Here is an 18130-nt window from a genome sequence, read left to right as displayed (position 1 = left end):
AGAAATTGTTTCCTGGCACACGACCCCTGCAGAGTTGTCGATGCATTCAGAGGGCCGATTACCAATGTTGGTTAAAAAGTTCGCGCGTTAAAACCGTTCTTGCAACCTTGATAGTAAAGAAACCGGTTCCGGTTAGTGGTTAATCAGAGAGACTAGGAGAAAATGAGAAACGTCTTTGAGGTTTGTCTCCGATGTATTTAATTTATCTGTTGGTCACGATCATGTTACTCGTTTGGAAATAGTTTGCTACTTATTGAGGTTCTTGCGGTTTTTTTGCCAACATGGACAAATTGACGCTGGCACCTGGGGAAGCCGGAAGCTAGGACCGTACCTAGGCTAGGCACTATAATAATGTACTTGAGTTGGTACCCGGTCACACCGTACTCGCCACCAAGCAACCACAAAGAAACAAAGATTCTACCTCACCTAGGATTTTCATTGAAAATAAATCAGTTTAGCTTGGAAAGAAGTGAAATTGATCAGCATTTGGGAAGTTGGTTTTGGTTTACTATTTCAGCTAGGCAGTGCTGGTAAAAACCTTTATGACCAAGTTGTGTGTTTTTTAATTCAAAGTGGCTATCGTTACGGCAGTGGTAACGCATTTCTCATTTTCTATCATTACGGCACTGAACTTTGCAAGTGTGATGACGTAGCTGATCATCACGACGGTTTGTATATTTTAAATTACCTGGATCGCTGAATGCTTGTGGCAGTTCAAATCCGCACTTGGACTGTTTTATTTTTTTCGCCAAAATTTCATGTTTTATACTATAATCGTTTTTTTAATGTTGGTTTCTAATTGTATAGGCCTAAGCAAGAATCTTTTTGTCTTTTCTCATCGGAGGCTTTGGAGGTTTTTTAAAGGGAAATAAAGTCCAAATCTGTGCTTAAGTTGGCGTGCTTGCCCAGTTGCAGTGCCGTAATGATAGAAAATGGGAAATGTGTTATGGCTGATGTAACAACAGCCTTTGTGTTTTTAATTTGCCGGATAGGCCCAACATGCCCAAGGCTGCATAGAAATCGAATGACTCTCTTGGCAATGGTCAGTCAGTTCATGACACCAAACCCTGACAAGACATGGGCAGAAAGGGTAGGGAAATAATTGATCAAGTTTTATGCCATTAAACATGAAAGAAAAATCAAATCATCAAATGTAATAAATGTTATATTTGAAAATACCTTTTACAGGCCTAAGAGGCCTAGTAAAGAAATAAAACAGGCCCTTTCCCTTTTTTTGTCAGCTGAAGTTTTCTTTTAAATGTGCACTTAATTTTTGCTATTTTTCTCTGCCTCTTACTGTCTTACATGTATCTGAATGCACGTTCAAAACCTGTAATAATTACATGTAATAGGCCTATGTGATGACACCTTTTCCCTTTTTAAAGTGGTATATTGTCAAATTTGACAAGGAAAGTGTTGAAGTATTTATTTAGAATTTTTCAGACCAGTCTCACATACAGCAGTTTGTGCATGGGGTGTTGAGTGATATCTGTGTATGGAACTCTGTCCAAACATACCATCTTTAAATGAGAGAGGCCACCTTTTTGTTTTTATTGCAAGAAAAACCTGGGGAAAGAGTCCCATATACGGACACCACTAATTTTCCCATTCCTTTAAAGGTGGAGCAGATTCTGGCTACAAAAAAAGTGCGGGGAAGGACTCTCTACAAAGTGCGCTGGAAGACATACGGCCCCAAAGATGATACTTGGGAACCCTTAAGCCATCTCAAGGGATGCCAGGAATTGCTGGAACAGTTCAGAGCCAAGGAGGTGTCACAGAAGGCACTGCAGAAAGCATCATCCCAGTCACAGCAGAAGGCTGTAAAATACACTCAGCTGGGTGTGAAGCAGTCTGTGGGTGACATGAGCTCAGCTGACGGAGACAGAGTTGGCATGAACGATGTTGATGGACAGGTGACTGTTGAGGATAGAGGAGACAGAGAGGTTGACATGTCCTTAAGAAGATCAGCCTTGAGGAGAAGAGTTAGGACAGATGCCTCACCTGGAATGATGGGAGATGCTCAGTTCATGCAAGAGACTACAGAATCAACACAGGAAGAAGTAAGCAGCATTATAGCCTTCAGCTTACATGTAGATTCAGACTGTACCATCAGGAAAAAAGTCTGTAGATGCAAAGACCAATTCTAAATGGGCTATGTTTATTCTCTCCTCAACTAACAAAATTCTACAGATTTTTCAATCAGTGAGGACTCACCTACATGTAGCAAAATATGCACTTGTTATATTTGGCTATTTCCCCCCTCATTATAGGTTTGAATTGAATGATTATGAATATTTTTAGAATTTAGATGCAGTTTTACAATTCCATAGTACTTTATACCCCGTGACATTTTTTAACCAACTGTATCCAAGTAAAGAACTCCTAAATAATTTTAAAATGAATTAACCATAGTTGAGATCGAGTAATTGTTTGATTTTATGCCAAAAACTCATTTATGACTAAAAAAAATCAGCTGAAGTTTTTATTTTTGTTTTTCCTTTCCCAGAACAGTGACATCGAGAATGGCAATGATCCTACATCCTCACCTTTTCTTGCATTCTTGTGCATTGCATTTATTACAACAATCATTCTGCTCATTTACATGACGCCATAATGAACAGCTTTCTCAGAATTCTCTTGTTTTAAATTGAAAATCGGTTCCATCAGGAAGTTTTGTTTTGTGCATTACCTATATTTGACTCCGAGTTCAATGTTGGGCAACACTAGTAGCTGTATTTTGCAAGTAGCGAATAGAGTTGAATTTGCCCCAACAATATTCTTTTTTATACAAGGATAGACTTACTTTTTTTAAATTGATTACATTTCATGCATATATCGCCGGAAATCTGTTTAATCATGAAACTTAAAGGGTTTACAACTTCAAAAAGTCAGTGTGCACCTCCATACAGTGTGTGAGTTGAGTGCTTTTGACTTCTCATTTACTGCCAAATGTTGAACTGGTGAGATGTGAACAAAGCTGCAGATCATGGGCATCATGATTAAGCACATAGAGTTAAGATCATAGAATAAATTGACGACTTAAGACTACCACAGATTTTAAAAACATTTCTAGAACAAAAGTATCAGGAAAGTACTTGGCCTAGTGCTTTTTCAAATACTTTCTCCATGCTCATACTTTTCTCCTGAAAGCTCATACTTTTCTCCTCAAAGCTCATACTTTTCTCCTCAAAGCTCATACTTTTCTCCTCAAAGCTCAATGGAATGAAGCATTTCGAAGATTGAATATTTACATGTAGTTTTCAAAATATATTTTCATCTCTTTCTTATACATTTTAAAAATTTACACTGTTTTCAGCAAACAGCTCGTAAGTCTTGCACATAGAATACATCCTCCTCTGAAATGTTTTGAATAATTCTTAATTTAATAGAGATGTGGAAAAAGGTACATGTAATACAAGAAGTACCAGAATTTTTAAGTATAACCTTTTGCCCATTTGAAAATTCCAAAGTCTTCCACTTTGCAAGAAACCAAGATAAATATTGTGTGTGGTTGGTTTTTGGCAGTTGTGAATGTACGAGGGGTTTTAGCAAGCCCAATCTAGGGGCTTTCCCTTGTAATTATGTCAACTAGTAGTGAAGATTTGTCAAAGTTGTTTAAAGTATCAAAAGGGAAGCATTTCAGTGCACATCTTTAAACAATTGAGATTATAAAAGGTAAGTTACAGCTTTTGTAAGTTGTCTTTCGTCTGACAACACAAATTCAGGAATATAAGTTATCGACTGAGAGTTGTAAAACTGTTTTCTGTACAAAAATCAGCAATAAGATTTGCAAATTATATGTGTTAATTAAGGTTTTAACAAAGTTTGATTCATACCATTTTGTCTAATGGTCATGAAATCAATCAGCCAAGGAGACAACAGATTTGCATGGGCAAAGGTTTCAAATATTTGTGACCTGTCACAACAAAATGAGAATAAAGTAGCATCCCACTCTTTTCTACTTTGAGGGTTCAGAGTCATATTGAAGTGGAAGTCAATTTTGAGGTTTAGTAATATTTGGAAAGGGTAACCTGTCCTGTTTAATTCCAAATAGTTTGCAGGATCATATATTTAAAAATGTCATTTTCTTAGCAATTTGATGATAGTATTATTTGTGCCTAGTCAGAAATGTTGAAACAATGTCGAGAACAAAGACGCAAAGCTGTCAGATTAATGTTACATTGTCACCTTATACTTAATCCCTAAGTGCTCTATGCACACACCCCAAGAAAGCTTTTTTTCTGCTTAATTCAAAAATACCAATAACTCAGTTTTTGAAAATTCTATCTTTCAGCTCATTTTGTGGTGACAGGCCACGTTTTTAAAACACCTCAGACCAAAACGAAGAATTTTTGTAAAGAAAAAGAAGAGTTTGTTATTAATTTGTGTTTCTTTTCTGATGTTTTGCTTTACAATGTACTGCTGTAAGTACATGTAGCAGATATAAATACATAGGCATCTGTTAACAACTGGGTACTGTTCAGGATTAAGTTTGTGGATTAATTTTTTCTAAAGAGGATGGGTTTAGATTTTTGAGTGAAACATGAGGTAAAAATCCCTGATGACTATGCAGCCTTGAACTTATGTATGCTTGCAACATGCGCTGAAAAAACAAACATGGCAGCAGTAAAACTTCCATGGTTGGCAGTTGCTGAAAGGTTGACTTAAGTTCTACTCAGAAAGGCAGTCTCTGATTGGCCATAAACTTTTACCGTGGGGGGGGGGCTTGCCTACTTCCACAATAACATTTTGACAGCAGTGTATATGCATGCAGTGTGTCATCATATGTCGGTTTGCTTTCAGAAACTTGGGTAAAAAGTGGAATTTTCTCATTCCATATTTCAAGTTCCATTCGAAATTCTATAAAGAGGAGGCTAACAAATGTAACAGATGTCATTTTACAGTGACAAACCCTATTTGGACTGAATGTTGGTAATGAATATCAAAATTTAGATGTTTGTTTGTAAATAAATCTATTTTTAAATCAGACTTTGTGTCCATGTCCAAGTTATTTGAAAATGTTTCTCAATGGCAGCAAGTTGTCATTCATCAGAGGACAAGATTGTAAAACTGGAAAGAAAACAAAGGGCAAGATGTGAATATCATTCTGTTTGTCATACATGTCTTCATTTTTGTTATGGCAAGTGAAACATTTGGGAAAGCACCAAAAAGCGGCATCCAACAGAAAAGGACACTTCCAAATTGATTGAAATCATTGTTGATAATGTATGGTGTAAAATGCAACTAGAAGAGTGATATAAAGACAGAGTGAATCTGACCGCTAATGTGTGAGTTTCCAGGGTAGAGCATATTTTTATCTGTTGTCTTTATTTCTCAGTTTTTGTTCCTGTCGATACCGTGCACATGTCCAAGCCCTATACACACTCTAGACTGTTGTTACCTAACACATCCCCCCAGAAGTCTGTAAAGAATTCCGATCAAACAATGACCAACACAAAGGCGGGGGGGGGTTCTCTCCGCCCCATATCTTGCATCATATGTTTCTGTCAGTTATGGGATATTTTTTTTAAATATCCAACAATTTTGCACTATGCCTGTACTTTACCAGTCCTTCCCTGCCAGGCGCGCGGCCCCGTAATGTAAGAGCCCCGCCTCTAAGAAAAAAAGTTGTGTACGTGCACCCGTACCTATACGAAAATTAAAAACTATTTTTTAATACGCGCCCACAACAAGTTTTATCCAGTAAAATAGTTGCAGATTTTTCGAGTAAAACATGACTTCGTTTAAGATTAATTTTTATCAACTTTCTGTGCATTTTGAGGAGAATGGGGCTTGGACATTGGAGATAATAAACGCCTCTTGTGGGGAGAGAAAGTTCAGCTTGCGCCCAAGGGTACAGAGACGCGGAACATGGTTAAAAATCTCAATGGCCAGTTAAGTTGAACAAGGCCATAATTCCAAGCAGTGAATATATGCGGGACCTTGCGCTGCAAGACTGCATGCGCGTTGTTGCAGAAGATCGACGGCAGATGTTTCTCCAAAAGTATTTGCTTTTGAAGCACTTTGCTGTTGGTATGGAGTAATTTTACCATCTGATTACCTATGTTTCATTTTAAAGAAGAAGCATGTTGTTTTTCTGAGGATTATGCATGAATACAGCGACAGTTTTCCAGACACAAACTTCTGCGTGGTGGTGGTTGTGTCCATTGACCAGTTGCGATATTTGTGATGCCTCTTCCTCATTCCTCGCACTCACTGTCATACTACTCTGACGCCTGGAATGGAATATGCAACTGCTTGTCGATCTAGCTTTTATTTTTTCTTAGCTGTTGAATGCATCTGACACCATTTTGTTCATGGTCGTGAAGATACGGTCAGTAGGCCTACCCCCTGTGGCCTTGAACATGTTGAACATTGAAGTTGAAGTTGCACACTTGATGACTTGTCACGCTTTTCTAAATCATGTAGGCCTACACAACCTAGCTAAAATACCTGGATTATATTATGATTTCCACTTTCTATTTCCAATAGAAAAGAAAAGGGCTAAGTTCTATTTCCATTTCCCATGGAAACATCAAAATAATGTAAAAAAAAGACTGATGAAGTCTCAATTGAAATAAGGTGATGAGCAATGCTTCTTGGGGTACCGGGTCTCCACCCATCAACTAAAATATGTAACATCTTTAATATCTTATATTATATGGAAATAGAATGAAGTGAAGTGAATGATTTATCACTTGCACCGTGGAGGAATAAAACACGCTTTTACTCAACGTGGAAAGAGTTCCATTCCTGGACATCACTTGACACCCTGTGCACAAATCCTATGAGACTGGGCTGAAAACTCCAAAGTATTTTCTAAGTGGGCTTAGACCTACATGTGTTTAGATCTCATTTCCAAGGATGGCTTAACATTGAATGGCTTAGGCTTAGAACTTCGTAACAGCATTTTCCCCTGCTAGGCTCCTAAATCAATTTGACTTAATAGCAGAGTTGTAATGACACAAGTCTGACTCAAGCCACAATTTTTGGCAACTTGACTCGAGTCCTAGCTGACGGGTAAATCACTCGATTCGAGTCTCTGACCAAATGACTTGACTCAACTTGAATTTCTCATGGAGACTCGACTCAAGTACAAGCTTATAAGACTCGAGTCTGAAAAAAATTAAAAGCAAAATTTTAGTTGGTTAGATACCCGTCACCCTGATTTATTTTCAGTATATCTAAATGCAAATAAAAATGCCCAAAAATGACTTACATGAAGTTGTGTTTTTATTGTATTTTATTCAAAAATTTGTGACTTGAATTGACTCGAGCTTGGTACCTGACTAGACTTGACTTGATGACCTAATAAATTGACTCAAGTCACTATGTTAAACTGACTTGACTTAACTCGAGTCATCAAATTTAGTGACTCGTTACAACACTGCTTCACTGGATGTGCTATCATTTTCTGATGGCTGTCAATACATGTATGACTGCTGGGAAAAATGATTGATGTCTATATATGGAATTCCTCCCCAAGAATTTCAGCCAGGCCTGACTCCTTTGTGAGGCTGGTTAACTTGCCTAATAAAATTTGTAAATAATTTCTGATGGTTTGTTTCTGGTCTAGGTCTGTCACTTTTTATCCATCTCATATACCATCACCTAAACTAAGGAGCAAACTGATGTAAGATGAACCAGAAGAAAGGCAGAGAACCTCCCAAGGTGACGGGGTTGTCACCCAAGGAGGGTCCCCCAGGAACCAAGGTCATCATCAGGGGCGAGAACCTCGGGATCAATGCCAAAGACTTGTACGGTAAGTTTGAGCCTGGTTTTGGATCAGAAACTTGTGGTGCATCCAACTTCAAAGCGGAGAGGCTTTGAGCAGCACAATATACTGTGTGTATATGTATGCTGGTATGTGGTATAACTTGTAAGAAGGTTTTTGACATGACGTAGCCTGATGGGCAGAGGCATTTCAGGAAGTGTACGATGTCCATGAAAGCATGTGTATTTCTCTTGACAATTTCATGTACCTTATAATGTTAAGAGACTTCAAAGGTGCTTGCGTTTGTGTGCACATCTGTAAATTAAATACTGACCATCAAAAATCATGTGACGGAAAATCCCCTCTATAGCTTCTTCATTTATGGTGTATGAAGGCATAGTATCGTGTTAGATCATGCCCAAGAGTGCATTATCAGAAATTGTTGTTCCAAGTGTTGATATTTCACTGTATGTGCTTGAATTTTCCCCATAATATTTGCATTATTGCTGAAATGATCACAACTTCCCAGACGCCAGATAGCTCAGAACTGAGAAAACTTCCAAGAAACAATGCTCTTAATATTTGAACAAACAGATCAGTGTTAAGAAACTTTATCATTTTTACATACTCTAGTTATCATTGAGTGCTAAAAAAATATATGCAAATCTGAAATTGAGAGAAAGAGACTTTGCATTACAGGACTTACATATTGTTAATGTTACAAAGTCGCTTGGATTTACTGTTCAGAATTTAATATTTTCCTTGCAACAAAGCTATTAATCTGATTCATTTCCATGGTAACTCTCAGGCTTAACCATCTGTGGAGTGAACTGTGTCCTACTGGCTGAATGGATCTCCCCAAGCAAGATCATATGTCGCACTACCAACTGCAAGGGAATGGGCGATGTCGTCGTCACCACCAAGTCCGGTGGTGAGGGAACGTGTACGGTCAAGTTCCGTGGGGTGCAGTTCTTGCCAAGTAAGCCACTGGTTTTGGCGTATTGTTGTTAGTGATTAACCCACACTCCCTTTGTCGTATCCTCCATTGCTCAGGAATTGTACAGCCAGACAAAACTGCCGCATTTTTTTGTGCTTTTAAATCTAGGATTTTTGTCTAGGATTGAAACATCTGGCTGTTCCTTCCCAGCAAAAGTTAAAAACTGCCAGTCCACTCGAAGCCGATTGGTTGAAACTGATACCCTGTGGCACTATCCGAGACCATAAACAAAGATTTATTCACCAGATTTTTTGTCTGAACAAGTGAGAGTGTATGAATTTGTATTCAGTAAAAACTGCCTGTTTAAAAAACTTTTAAGCAATTTTTTGGAGAGCTTTGATGTCTTCACTGGTCCCCCCCAACAATTTAAGTTTAGACTGAGTGAAACTCTCACACATCACATGGTTAAACAGTTTACTTAGCTAACTGGGAATGACATCACTTAGCTCTATGTGCACAAACCCTATGAAAATGGGTAGCGCTTCAATTTTTTTCCTGCTAAATTTGACTTTTTATGACATGTTTTGCTTTCTGATGGCTAGGGGAATTTAAGTGATGCCTTAAGGTGTAACTCCTTCCTCTAACTGCACTATTTTTGTTAATTTTGGTGTTCAGCTGCTTTACAGCCATGTCCGATCTGGATGGACGAGTCCTCCATCTTTGAGCGTCACCTGACCACCATTCACCGATCCTCGTCCCCCTTGCAGGGTGGTCGTGAAGATCCCTTGGGATTGGCTGTAGAGAGCACGTCGTAAGTTACAGCCAGGACTCTTATTTGTATTGAAAAAAACAGTAGTAGGTGCTCCTCTAAACTATTGAAATTAAATTTGGGGTTTTTTGTTCTCATCAGGGTGCTGTCGGATGAAGAACTCAACTCCATGTTCCCAATGGGTGAGTATTGAGATGAGTCAGTCAAAATCTCAATGAGGAACAGAAGCTGACAAAGTGTGAGAGGCCTCTGGATTTTCCCTAAACAGCTAGATAGTCTCCAAGTACACTCAAATGATCTTTACTTACACTCTTCTTATTTAACCCGTCATTTTTTTAAAATGCGGTCCCTGAGCAATACCACATAAATGAGCCGGTTTGGTATTTCCAAAAAGCAAGGTCATTTGGGAGCAGCAAGGGTGCGAGTCTCCGAAGGGCTGAGTTGATTGAGCAGACCTCGCACGAGCATCCGAATGACCTTGGACACGCTTCATATTGGCCATGCGCTGATGGAATACCCAAACCGACTTATTGATCTGCCGTATTTGCTGTGCACAAATCTATGTGACCCGATGTATACCGTTTGCAGTTGATCATGGAGAGTTGCAGCCTGCTGCATTCTTACATACTGGAAGGAAAAACCAAACATGTCGTTTAAAACTCAATATAACATGTGGTACAAGAGCAAAAGAACCAGGTTTTTTTTTTTTGTTCCTCTGACAGGGAGCAGCAATCTTGCCCACAAAAACTTTGAACCAGTGTGGTTTTTGATTGAAAACCACAGCTCCACCAGGTAAGTTTTTCTGCTCAAGTAGTGTGTGTGAGTGTGTTTGTACGTACATGTAGTTGCAACTGTCTTCCCTGCATTGTACCAATGGTTAATTTACAGGGGGAAACTTGAAATTCTAGTTTGCAGGAGAGGTTCTAGTAACTGGTTTTTGGCTTATTATGCAACATGAATGCAAATGTTCAACATTGTGGCACTCATTTCATGTCTTTTCAACTTTTGATACATGTATTTGTAATGTCAAATTCATTTTGCATTCCTATGTGCATAAACTATGAACTGATCTCTCACAGTGTCTGTAAGTTTTCATCTTTGTGTTGTCTTGCTTTACTCTGTAGTTTTCCTGTTTTCAGCAGTCTTTGTCATAGCCCCTTGCGTCTCAAGTGGGTTAAATGTATACTGAGGACACTCAACAAAAGAAGTACATACGGGTATAGTAGATACTTGGGTGTGAACATGTCTTCTATTGGATAATGTGTGCAGATCAAATTCGTTACAAAAAATGTCTAACTGCAGATGGGAGACGTGAGCAGGGCATTGAGGAGTCCAGTAGCATGTTGGATTTGTATAGATTGCTTGCACAGCTGTTTGAACTCAGCCGAGTATTTGTGATGTCAACTTAGTGGCCGCATCTGAACATCTTAGATGAGGGTGACAGCAGTGCACATATGGGAAATGACAGCAGATATAAGCCTCTTACTTGACGGGTCGCACAGCCATTGCCACCTGCAGCCCAACCTCATGGAGGCTGCCAAACTTTATTGACTGCCCCACTACCTGTTACCTTCCTGATACCCCTCAACTGTTTCATGTTTCAATTCTCTTCAGTTTTGATGACCTCAAGAGAGGTCTGAGCCATGTCCAGAAACAGTCGTCCAGTCTTAAGACAGAGGGGCCACAGACATTCATCAAGTCTAACCTGGGAACTTTCATGAACTGCCAGGATATATTAGCAGGTACAAAACAGTTGAACAGGCTTCTCCACAAATTAAAAGAAAAAAGAATTGAAATAGTAACCATGAGAAAATGGGAAATGTCAGCTTTGTTCATGGAGGACAAAACTGTAACATATCCTAGTGGTTGCACATTGAGACTAACATGCATGTTTTCCTCATTGATATTTTCTGATGCATGCCGAGTCGCCAGTGTAACAATTAACAATCTTTCTTGCACGGTGATTTCTTTTTGTGAAATTTCCATGATATAGGAATTATGATATGAGCTTTGACATCTGCTTTGTGTCATTTTATTTTATTACTGATCAGGTGTTCGTAGTGATGGCTGGGCACGGTTGCTTTTTCACATCCCTGATATCCCTGGTATCTGGTCCTTCTATAGGCTGAAAACCTCAATGAGCACTTTTCTTCCAGCTGGTTCAAAGTTCATGTGAATGCGGGAGTAGTCAAAATGTATAATGGAACTCCTGTGGCTGTAAAAGAGTACTTCCTATGAGGTTGGAGCTATGTGCAAAATACATGGCTGTGACCGGCAGTAACACACATGTCCCTTAGCTGTAGCCTAGAGGCAAGTGGCATACGTAGACAGCGTGTTATTCCCAGTGGTAGCCACGTAATACGGATATAGCTCCAGATGAGCAGAGTTAGGAAGAAGTGAAATCTCCTTTGTATCAGCATTCACATGTACGATGATCCCCATTTTTAATCTCCATCAATTTATCACAAATTCTGTGCATGACCGACAGAGGGCACTGTTTACCTCTCACCAATGGGCCTTGGGGCAACACAGCACTTCTGCTCTGTCAGTATAAGCATGTATGGCAATAGAAGTGAAGCTTGGCTAATTTTTGTCTGACCTTTTGGCTGTCAGCCTAGCATTTCTCATGTTAACCTTTGAGGGGCCTGCTTGTAATGCAGATTGCTTGGGGGTTGAAGGTACGTGACCATGCCTGGGATATCCAGAACCCGAATTCCAGTAAAAATCCAATGCTGCTGCTGATTTACACCCGAGCACCATTACTGTTTGCACATTCAGACAAAATTTAGTCATCAACACTGCACGCCATACAGAAATGTGACCTTTACATATGCACAAGACACCCTTTACTGACGGTCATGAGCAGGCCACACAGTGCTATCTGTAGTTCCTGCACACAATTTGTAAGACTACCAAGGAAGGCTGTGTTCAAAGTGGGCATCTTATGGCTACGGCTTAAGTATATCACAGTGAAGAACCTTAGCCAAGGCCAGAGATGCCCGTTCTGAACACTGTCACTATTAAGGTACCTTGACACCCGAGGACCACAGCATGAATCAGGTACTAACACTCTTCCTGTGACTGTTGCCTGTTACCTACTGGTGTGCACTACTAACCCCCAACCTTCCACCGCTGACACCTTGTGTCCAACCTCTACAGGCTTTGCTAACAGTCTTCCCAGTCGTGAGCGTCGCTTACGTAGCTGGAAACCACGCTCTAATACCGAGGTCTGGATCAATACCTTACAAACCCCTGATGATTCGAAGGGTAGGACTGAGAATGTGGCATGTTAACACACTCACACCACGAGCCATGATCTGCAGCTTCACCAGGCACTTTTACCCTTTACATGAGTCACTTAACATTCTCAGTGATTGCTTGTCAGTCTTTCAGCTGTTTTAAGCTCATATTTGAGGCAGAGTGTTGGTCATGATTATCACTTTGAAAATAAAGCTCATCAGGGCCATGAATCATAGTTACACATACAAACACCTATTTCCATCTTAAAACAGACCACTGAAAAGTATTTGCAAGATTTGAAAGTTCCTGACAGGGTAGTTACCTTAATTATTTTCAAACATTCCTTGCTTCAACTCAACAATTTGTAACAAATTTTGTAACATCTCATCTCCATGTGGACCACGGAGGAGGCCAGGCTTGCTACTGATGTCATTGTTACAGCTTGGATGTCTTGAAAATGATGGACATAAGTATATAGATCAATTTGCTTTTGTATGTGAAACGAAGGACCTAGCACTATTGTATCCGACCGTTCTGAAATCATGCATATGTATAAAATGTGTGCATGGCAATGGGAATATCGTCCAAGGGAACTGCACTTAACCCTTTTCCATTTATCTGAAAAACGTTTGTGTACATTTCATTCCAGGCTTTGTTTGTAGGGTGTCATGAGTCATGATAATGCTTTCTTGCTCTTTTTTTCCTGAATTTTTGCACCAATGTGAATCGCCTTGATCATGATTACATGTATTCCAACAAGACCACCAATTTCTACACACTTGAACATAATAGCACATCACCTCTGCAACTTCTCCTTTGCCTTTGTGGCTGTAAACAGTTTTCCAGTATTCTCCTTTGTTTCCATGTCAGGCTTCACCTCTGAAATTGATCCCAAATGAAGTCCTACACTGTTCAAAGTAATTGAAATAGTTCAAAATTTGGCTTTATTGCATGTTGGCTGATGTTCTAATGGCACTGTCGGACTATGGGCTAAAAATCAGGCAAAGACGGAAATGGTGACATGAGTATCGAAAAACCCCCCTTGATCTTTGACTCACGAGGTCCTGTACGTTACAAGGGACCTCACACTTTTGAGGCACAGACATCCAGACTGTAAACAGTGGATCTCTGTTCAGCCACCCCTCAATACAGTCAGTTACATGTCCTACATTTACATATCATGTCTATACACCGTGGAACCCTAAATGCAGGACTTTGCTACAAAGCCTCATGCCTCATTTGAGATGTACCCAGGGCATTATGAATGTCAAACACCATACCTCATTTCAAACAGCCTCAAGAGCAATGAATCCCCATTCCTAATTTCACCATCCTTCGTGAACCATGCACTTCTACTCCTCCAGCCATTCATGACAGCCTCGTGAGGCATGAACCTCTTGGGGTGCCCCTACCTGATCTTTCCGAGGAAGACGAGGAGGAAGAAGAGGGGACAACGAGAGGTTACACCTTGGAGAAGCTTGAGGAGTCTCTCATACGTAAGTTCACAATGTAGCTGCAGAAATACTCTATGACTGCAGAAGCTAAAAAAAAATGGTTAAAATCAGACTGCAAGAATCCAGTATTATTAATCTCCTCTTTCTAACAATGCAAGTTCTTAAAATACAGTAATGTAGACTTTTTACAAAACTTCTTTATTTGTATCCCTTTCAACAATATTCATCTCAGAATAGTCACACAGTTCGCCTCTTTAAGAAAATTCCTGTGTCTTTGCACACTAAGAAAAGTGTGGTCCCCTAAAAGTTCAAGTTATTTCTGTCGGATGTCTGTTTTCTTGCGTTCAGCTGCATGTGTTATATGCCTCTTCATCTGATAGAGTGTGTACAAGTTGCAAAGTTGACATGCTATTAAATTCAACCGTACAAAGGGACAGATGATGATTGTCTAATTGAACAAAGCATGGCATTACGTGTGGGACACAAAGGGCACGGTTTCACAAACTTATCCTTGTCGTCTTTCTCCCATCTAGAATGCAACGAGAACGCGCAGCGAATTTTTAAGAGCGTTCTCCACCGCAAGGATCGTGCAGATTCCACGCGCAACGCCCTCAACGTGCTGAACCGGTTCAAGTTCCTCTTCCACCTGCCCATCACAATTGAGCGCAACATCAAGAAGGTTTGTTTAAACTCTAACAACACCCCAGACGCTCTTTATTTTCCCTGGGGAACCTTTCTGTTTACCGTGTAAAATGTTGTCTTCGTCAGCCATTCGCTTTGTCACATCATGAAGTCCTTTTCTTAGACTGGGGCATTGAGTAAAGTGATTCAAGGTGATAGTTTGGCTGGCTCATTTTTTACTTTGGCCTTGTTGCTTTGTTGGTTATTTTTCTTTTCTCTGTTTCAAATGTTCGGCTTTTTTTTTCCGCAGGGAGATTACGAGGTTGTTATCAATGACTACGAGAGAGCACGGCAGTTGTTTGCAGATACAGAGGTCTCTGTCTTCAAGAAAGGTATGGTCTCGACACCTAATATATATTGGCACAGTTTGAGGGATCTCTCTGTATATATGAGGTTTGTTCCGAGAGCCATTTATCTGAGCATTTTCTACAAAAACAGGTGCTTTTCATGTATGAAATGCAGTATTTATGCATGCAACTGTTTGAGATTTGGCTTGACCGGGCTGTGACATAGGCTTTGAAGTTGAAGACATTGCTCTGAGAGCTGCTCTTGGTTTCATCAGTGTATGAAGAAGTGGAGAAACGCATCGTGGACCTGAGAGTTCAACTCAAGGAGAAACTGATGGAGTTACCTTCAACCCTGGATGATCAAAAGAAACTCATCAGGTAAGAAGTCTGATCCACTCCAGATGGCTCTACCTGTTCATTCTTCATATTGATTACTCATGCTTAAGAATAGTTGCTTGTGAAAATTTTTTCACAAGGTCTTGATGTCACAGTGTTAGTGGTCTAAGGGCAAAACCAGTTTATATTAAAATTCACATCTGTCCGATTCAAAGTACATCTTGTAAAAGGAAAGCTGCTTTAACAGGAAAATACTAGGGTGCAAGCCGAGTATGGTCATGAATTACACAAGATATGACGTAAACATAGATAAAACAAAATAGACTTTGCATTAGCCGATACTGTATTTGTCGTACCTGGCATCATCAGGGCATGGATATGTACATGCAGTCCTACCTGACTTGGGCCCATCGGTGTTCCACATGCGACTGTGTATTTCTCAAATGTAGGCTGACCTGATTTGTGCCCATCTGTACTTCATATGCACCCACCATTTAATAGCTTGATTTCCATATGCTGTATTATTCATGTTTACGTCACATTTGTATTATTCATGACCATACCCAGCTTGCGCCTAGATTAGTGTCTCCCACTTTTTGTAACTACTTTTTGGGCCCAGGAGGGCATAGATGGTGAGTGATGCATGTTGTAATTGATTTGTGGTTTTTATAGATATTTGGTGGAGTTAGAGGCCCCTGGCGACCCCGCCTGGGAGTGTATCGTCAATCAGCAACAGTGGCTCCTCAAGTTGCTGCAGAAATGCAAGGATGACCATCTCCAACTGGGTATGCAAGCAAGTTTTGGTCTGAAGGTTGTGTACCCAAGCCATTTATAATAGTCTGGATGAGTCTGAGTCCATTTTGTCATTAAAATACTTGACCAAAAAGTCAGTAGCGGCAATATTTGCCAGCAAAGAAACTCGTTGGTATTGTTCATTATCATATTGTGAAGGATTAAGGGTGCTATGCCCAAACAATCTTTGAGAGGATTGATTTGTTCAAGAGTTGAGGCCAGGTTAATTTTGATGTATACCTACATGTAGTTTTATAGGTAAATAACCAAGTTTGGGGAAGTCAGGTAGAATATTACTGTACCCATCATCCTGTCCTGGATACTCAACCATTGACCAATATTGAAACCAGTATCAACTCAACATGCTCTTATTTCAAATTAAATATTGAACAACTTATAAACTTGGTTCATTTTTGTATGCAGACCAGCAGAACAACCCAGAACCCACAAGTGTGACTTTACGGGCCAAGGTGCACCACTCCAGAAATAGATCAGGTAAAGGGTTGAATCAGAGAATGCTAGCATCGAATACAAATGTGTGCCCACTAACCCTAACTGTCCCCAATGAACTATTTGTGATATTTTTTCACACCTGCTTGAGGGTTAGGGGTTAAAGTCATAGGTCAAAAAAGTTAAGGAACTTGTCCCCCCCTTCCCTGGCTCCTCCAGTTAAGTGAAGCTAAACATAGCCCAGCAACAAAAGATGTTTGGTGTTCTCCATGGATTAGATACCAGCCTGGGCATGAATACCAGGGAATGTGAAATAAGTACACGTATCTCCAGACTTGACCTGAAATTTAAAAAGTGGGATCATGAAAGCTGAAGTATTGACTTTCCTACTGTTAGCCCTGTTCAAACCTGCCATTCCGTCGCTGCCTGAAAGCTGTCGCACTGAGTTGCATCAAAACCTTTCAGCTAGAAGGTTATAAGTTTTGATGCTTACACCGCACTACCATTCCTAGGCAGCAGAATCACGAATAATTGGAGGGTAAACGCATACTGATATGTCACTATGGAAGTGCTAACACATCAGCATGTTGCTATTAATGCAGTTCATAATTGTTTAAAGACTGGTCTTCTTTTGGAATGTTGAGATAGGAGATCAGGGTAAACTGCCTTGCTTGTGGACATAGTGCATGTTCTAATGGCTTAGATTGACTGTCTGACCATCTGATTTCATAAAAAAATGTATACCACAGTACAAAGCAACTTGTGAAGTGTTTGTTACATTATGACTTTAGTTCACATCACTATATGCCCATTAACTTCTCTTGTTTTCCTTAAAAATGCAGCATCTTGAAAATGGAAACAATTCTGCTACATTTTGAACCTGGTCTAATGAGAATAAGTGGTGTTTTCAGTTGAGTTTCATAATTCTAACCCAGCCACAGTCGGTGAAACAAAAGTCATTTGAAGTAACACCCTAAATTGATATCTTTGCTTGGAGTAGCACTGGCTTGGTGTGGAGAATCAATGTATCGGTAATATTTATTATTTAAAACTCCGGATTAAACTTTACAATTACATAAAATGAACAATAAAATGAAAGCATGGACATATCTCATCAGTATTGGCATGCATAGAACTGATAGCCCAACTCAAAATACTGAGACATGATCTCAGAAATTAACAAGAATGACCTGGATCATGAATGCAGCAACTGCAACTTGCATTTCATTGCTTCTTGTTACAATCTAATTTTCCACCCGTCTCATGTCTAATTGGTTGCATTTCTCTTGAGTTGGAATGCCCTCTTTGCTTTCCTTCTTTACGTTTTCCTTGGTTATTTTTCTGTGCTGTGTTTTTGTTTACATTTAGGCTCTTTCAATCAAATGAAATTCAACGCTGGCGATTCTGCAGGTGAGCATGGGATCTCATATGAGTGGCTGAAGTTTTGCCATTGTATTTTCCTTTGAAAGA

General features: G+C 39.8%; 2 protein-coding genes across 9 annotated transcripts in view; both read left to right on the top strand.

Moving 5' to 3' along the window:
* Positions 1 to 30: 30 nt before the first annotated feature.
* Positions 31 to 4987, top strand: LOC110975716 (uncharacterized). Of its 3 annotated transcripts, none has more exons than XM_022228425.2 (4): positions 49 to 180; positions 993 to 1090; positions 1620 to 2060; positions 2507 to 4987. In XM_022228425.2, exons 2-4 carry the CDS (start codon positions 1025 to 1027, stop codon positions 2612 to 2614), a joined length of 615 nt encoding a protein of 204 aa, XP_022084117.2. In that variant the 5' UTR covers positions 49 to 180; positions 993 to 1024; the 3' UTR covers positions 2615 to 4987. The 3 variants fall into 3 exon arrangements, with proteins under 3 accessions (XP_086994237.1, XP_022084117.2, XP_086994236.1); XM_087138110.1 differs by lacking the exon at positions 49 to 180 and adding an exon at positions 199 to 530; XM_087138111.1 differs by lacking the exon at positions 993 to 1090 and having other exon boundaries at positions 31 to 180.
* Positions 4988 to 5892: 905 nt separating this feature from the next.
* exoc2 (exocyst complex component 2) overlaps positions 5893 to 18130 on the top strand; it is a 21553-nt gene continuing 9315 nt past the window's right edge. Inside the window, exons 1-16 of one of the 6 annotated variants that reach the window (XM_087137960.1) lie at positions 5893 to 6033; positions 7577 to 7762; positions 8523 to 8693; positions 9327 to 9462; positions 9562 to 9602; positions 10143 to 10212; positions 11035 to 11162; positions 11472 to 11525; positions 12580 to 12687; positions 14025 to 14156; positions 14648 to 14793; positions 15046 to 15127; positions 15358 to 15460; positions 16091 to 16203; positions 16634 to 16705; positions 18029 to 18070. In XM_087137960.1, coding sequence (XP_086994086.1) covers positions 7639 to 7762; positions 8523 to 8693; positions 9327 to 9462; positions 9562 to 9602; positions 10143 to 10212; positions 11035 to 11162; positions 11472 to 11525; positions 12580 to 12687; positions 14025 to 14156; positions 14648 to 14793; positions 15046 to 15127; positions 15358 to 15460; positions 16091 to 16203; positions 16634 to 16705; positions 18029 to 18070 — 1522 coding nt within the window. In that variant the 5' untranslated portion in view covers positions 5893 to 6033; positions 7577 to 7638. Of the gene's footprint in view, positions 6041 to 7576; positions 7763 to 8522; positions 8694 to 9326; positions 9463 to 9561; positions 9603 to 10142; positions 10213 to 11034; positions 11163 to 11471; positions 11526 to 12579; positions 12688 to 14024; positions 14157 to 14647; positions 14794 to 15045; positions 15128 to 15357; positions 15461 to 16090; positions 16204 to 16633; positions 16706 to 18028; positions 18071 to 18130 lie in introns of all 6 variants that reach the window. The other 5 variants (XM_087137962.1, XM_022228289.2, XM_087137964.1 and 2 more) reach the window with 5 other exon arrangements.

The sequence above is a fragment of the Acanthaster planci genome, linkage group LG06 (genome assembly GCF_054643075.1).
Source record: "Acanthaster planci isolate LZ-2023a linkage group LG06, COTS_SCS, whole genome shotgun sequence".
Classification (NCBI taxonomy): domain Eukaryota; kingdom Metazoa; phylum Echinodermata; class Asteroidea; order Valvatida; family Acanthasteridae; genus Acanthaster; species Acanthaster planci.
The sequence above is the reverse complement of the archived record's forward strand: the minus strand, read 5'-3'. Positions and strand labels throughout refer to the sequence as shown.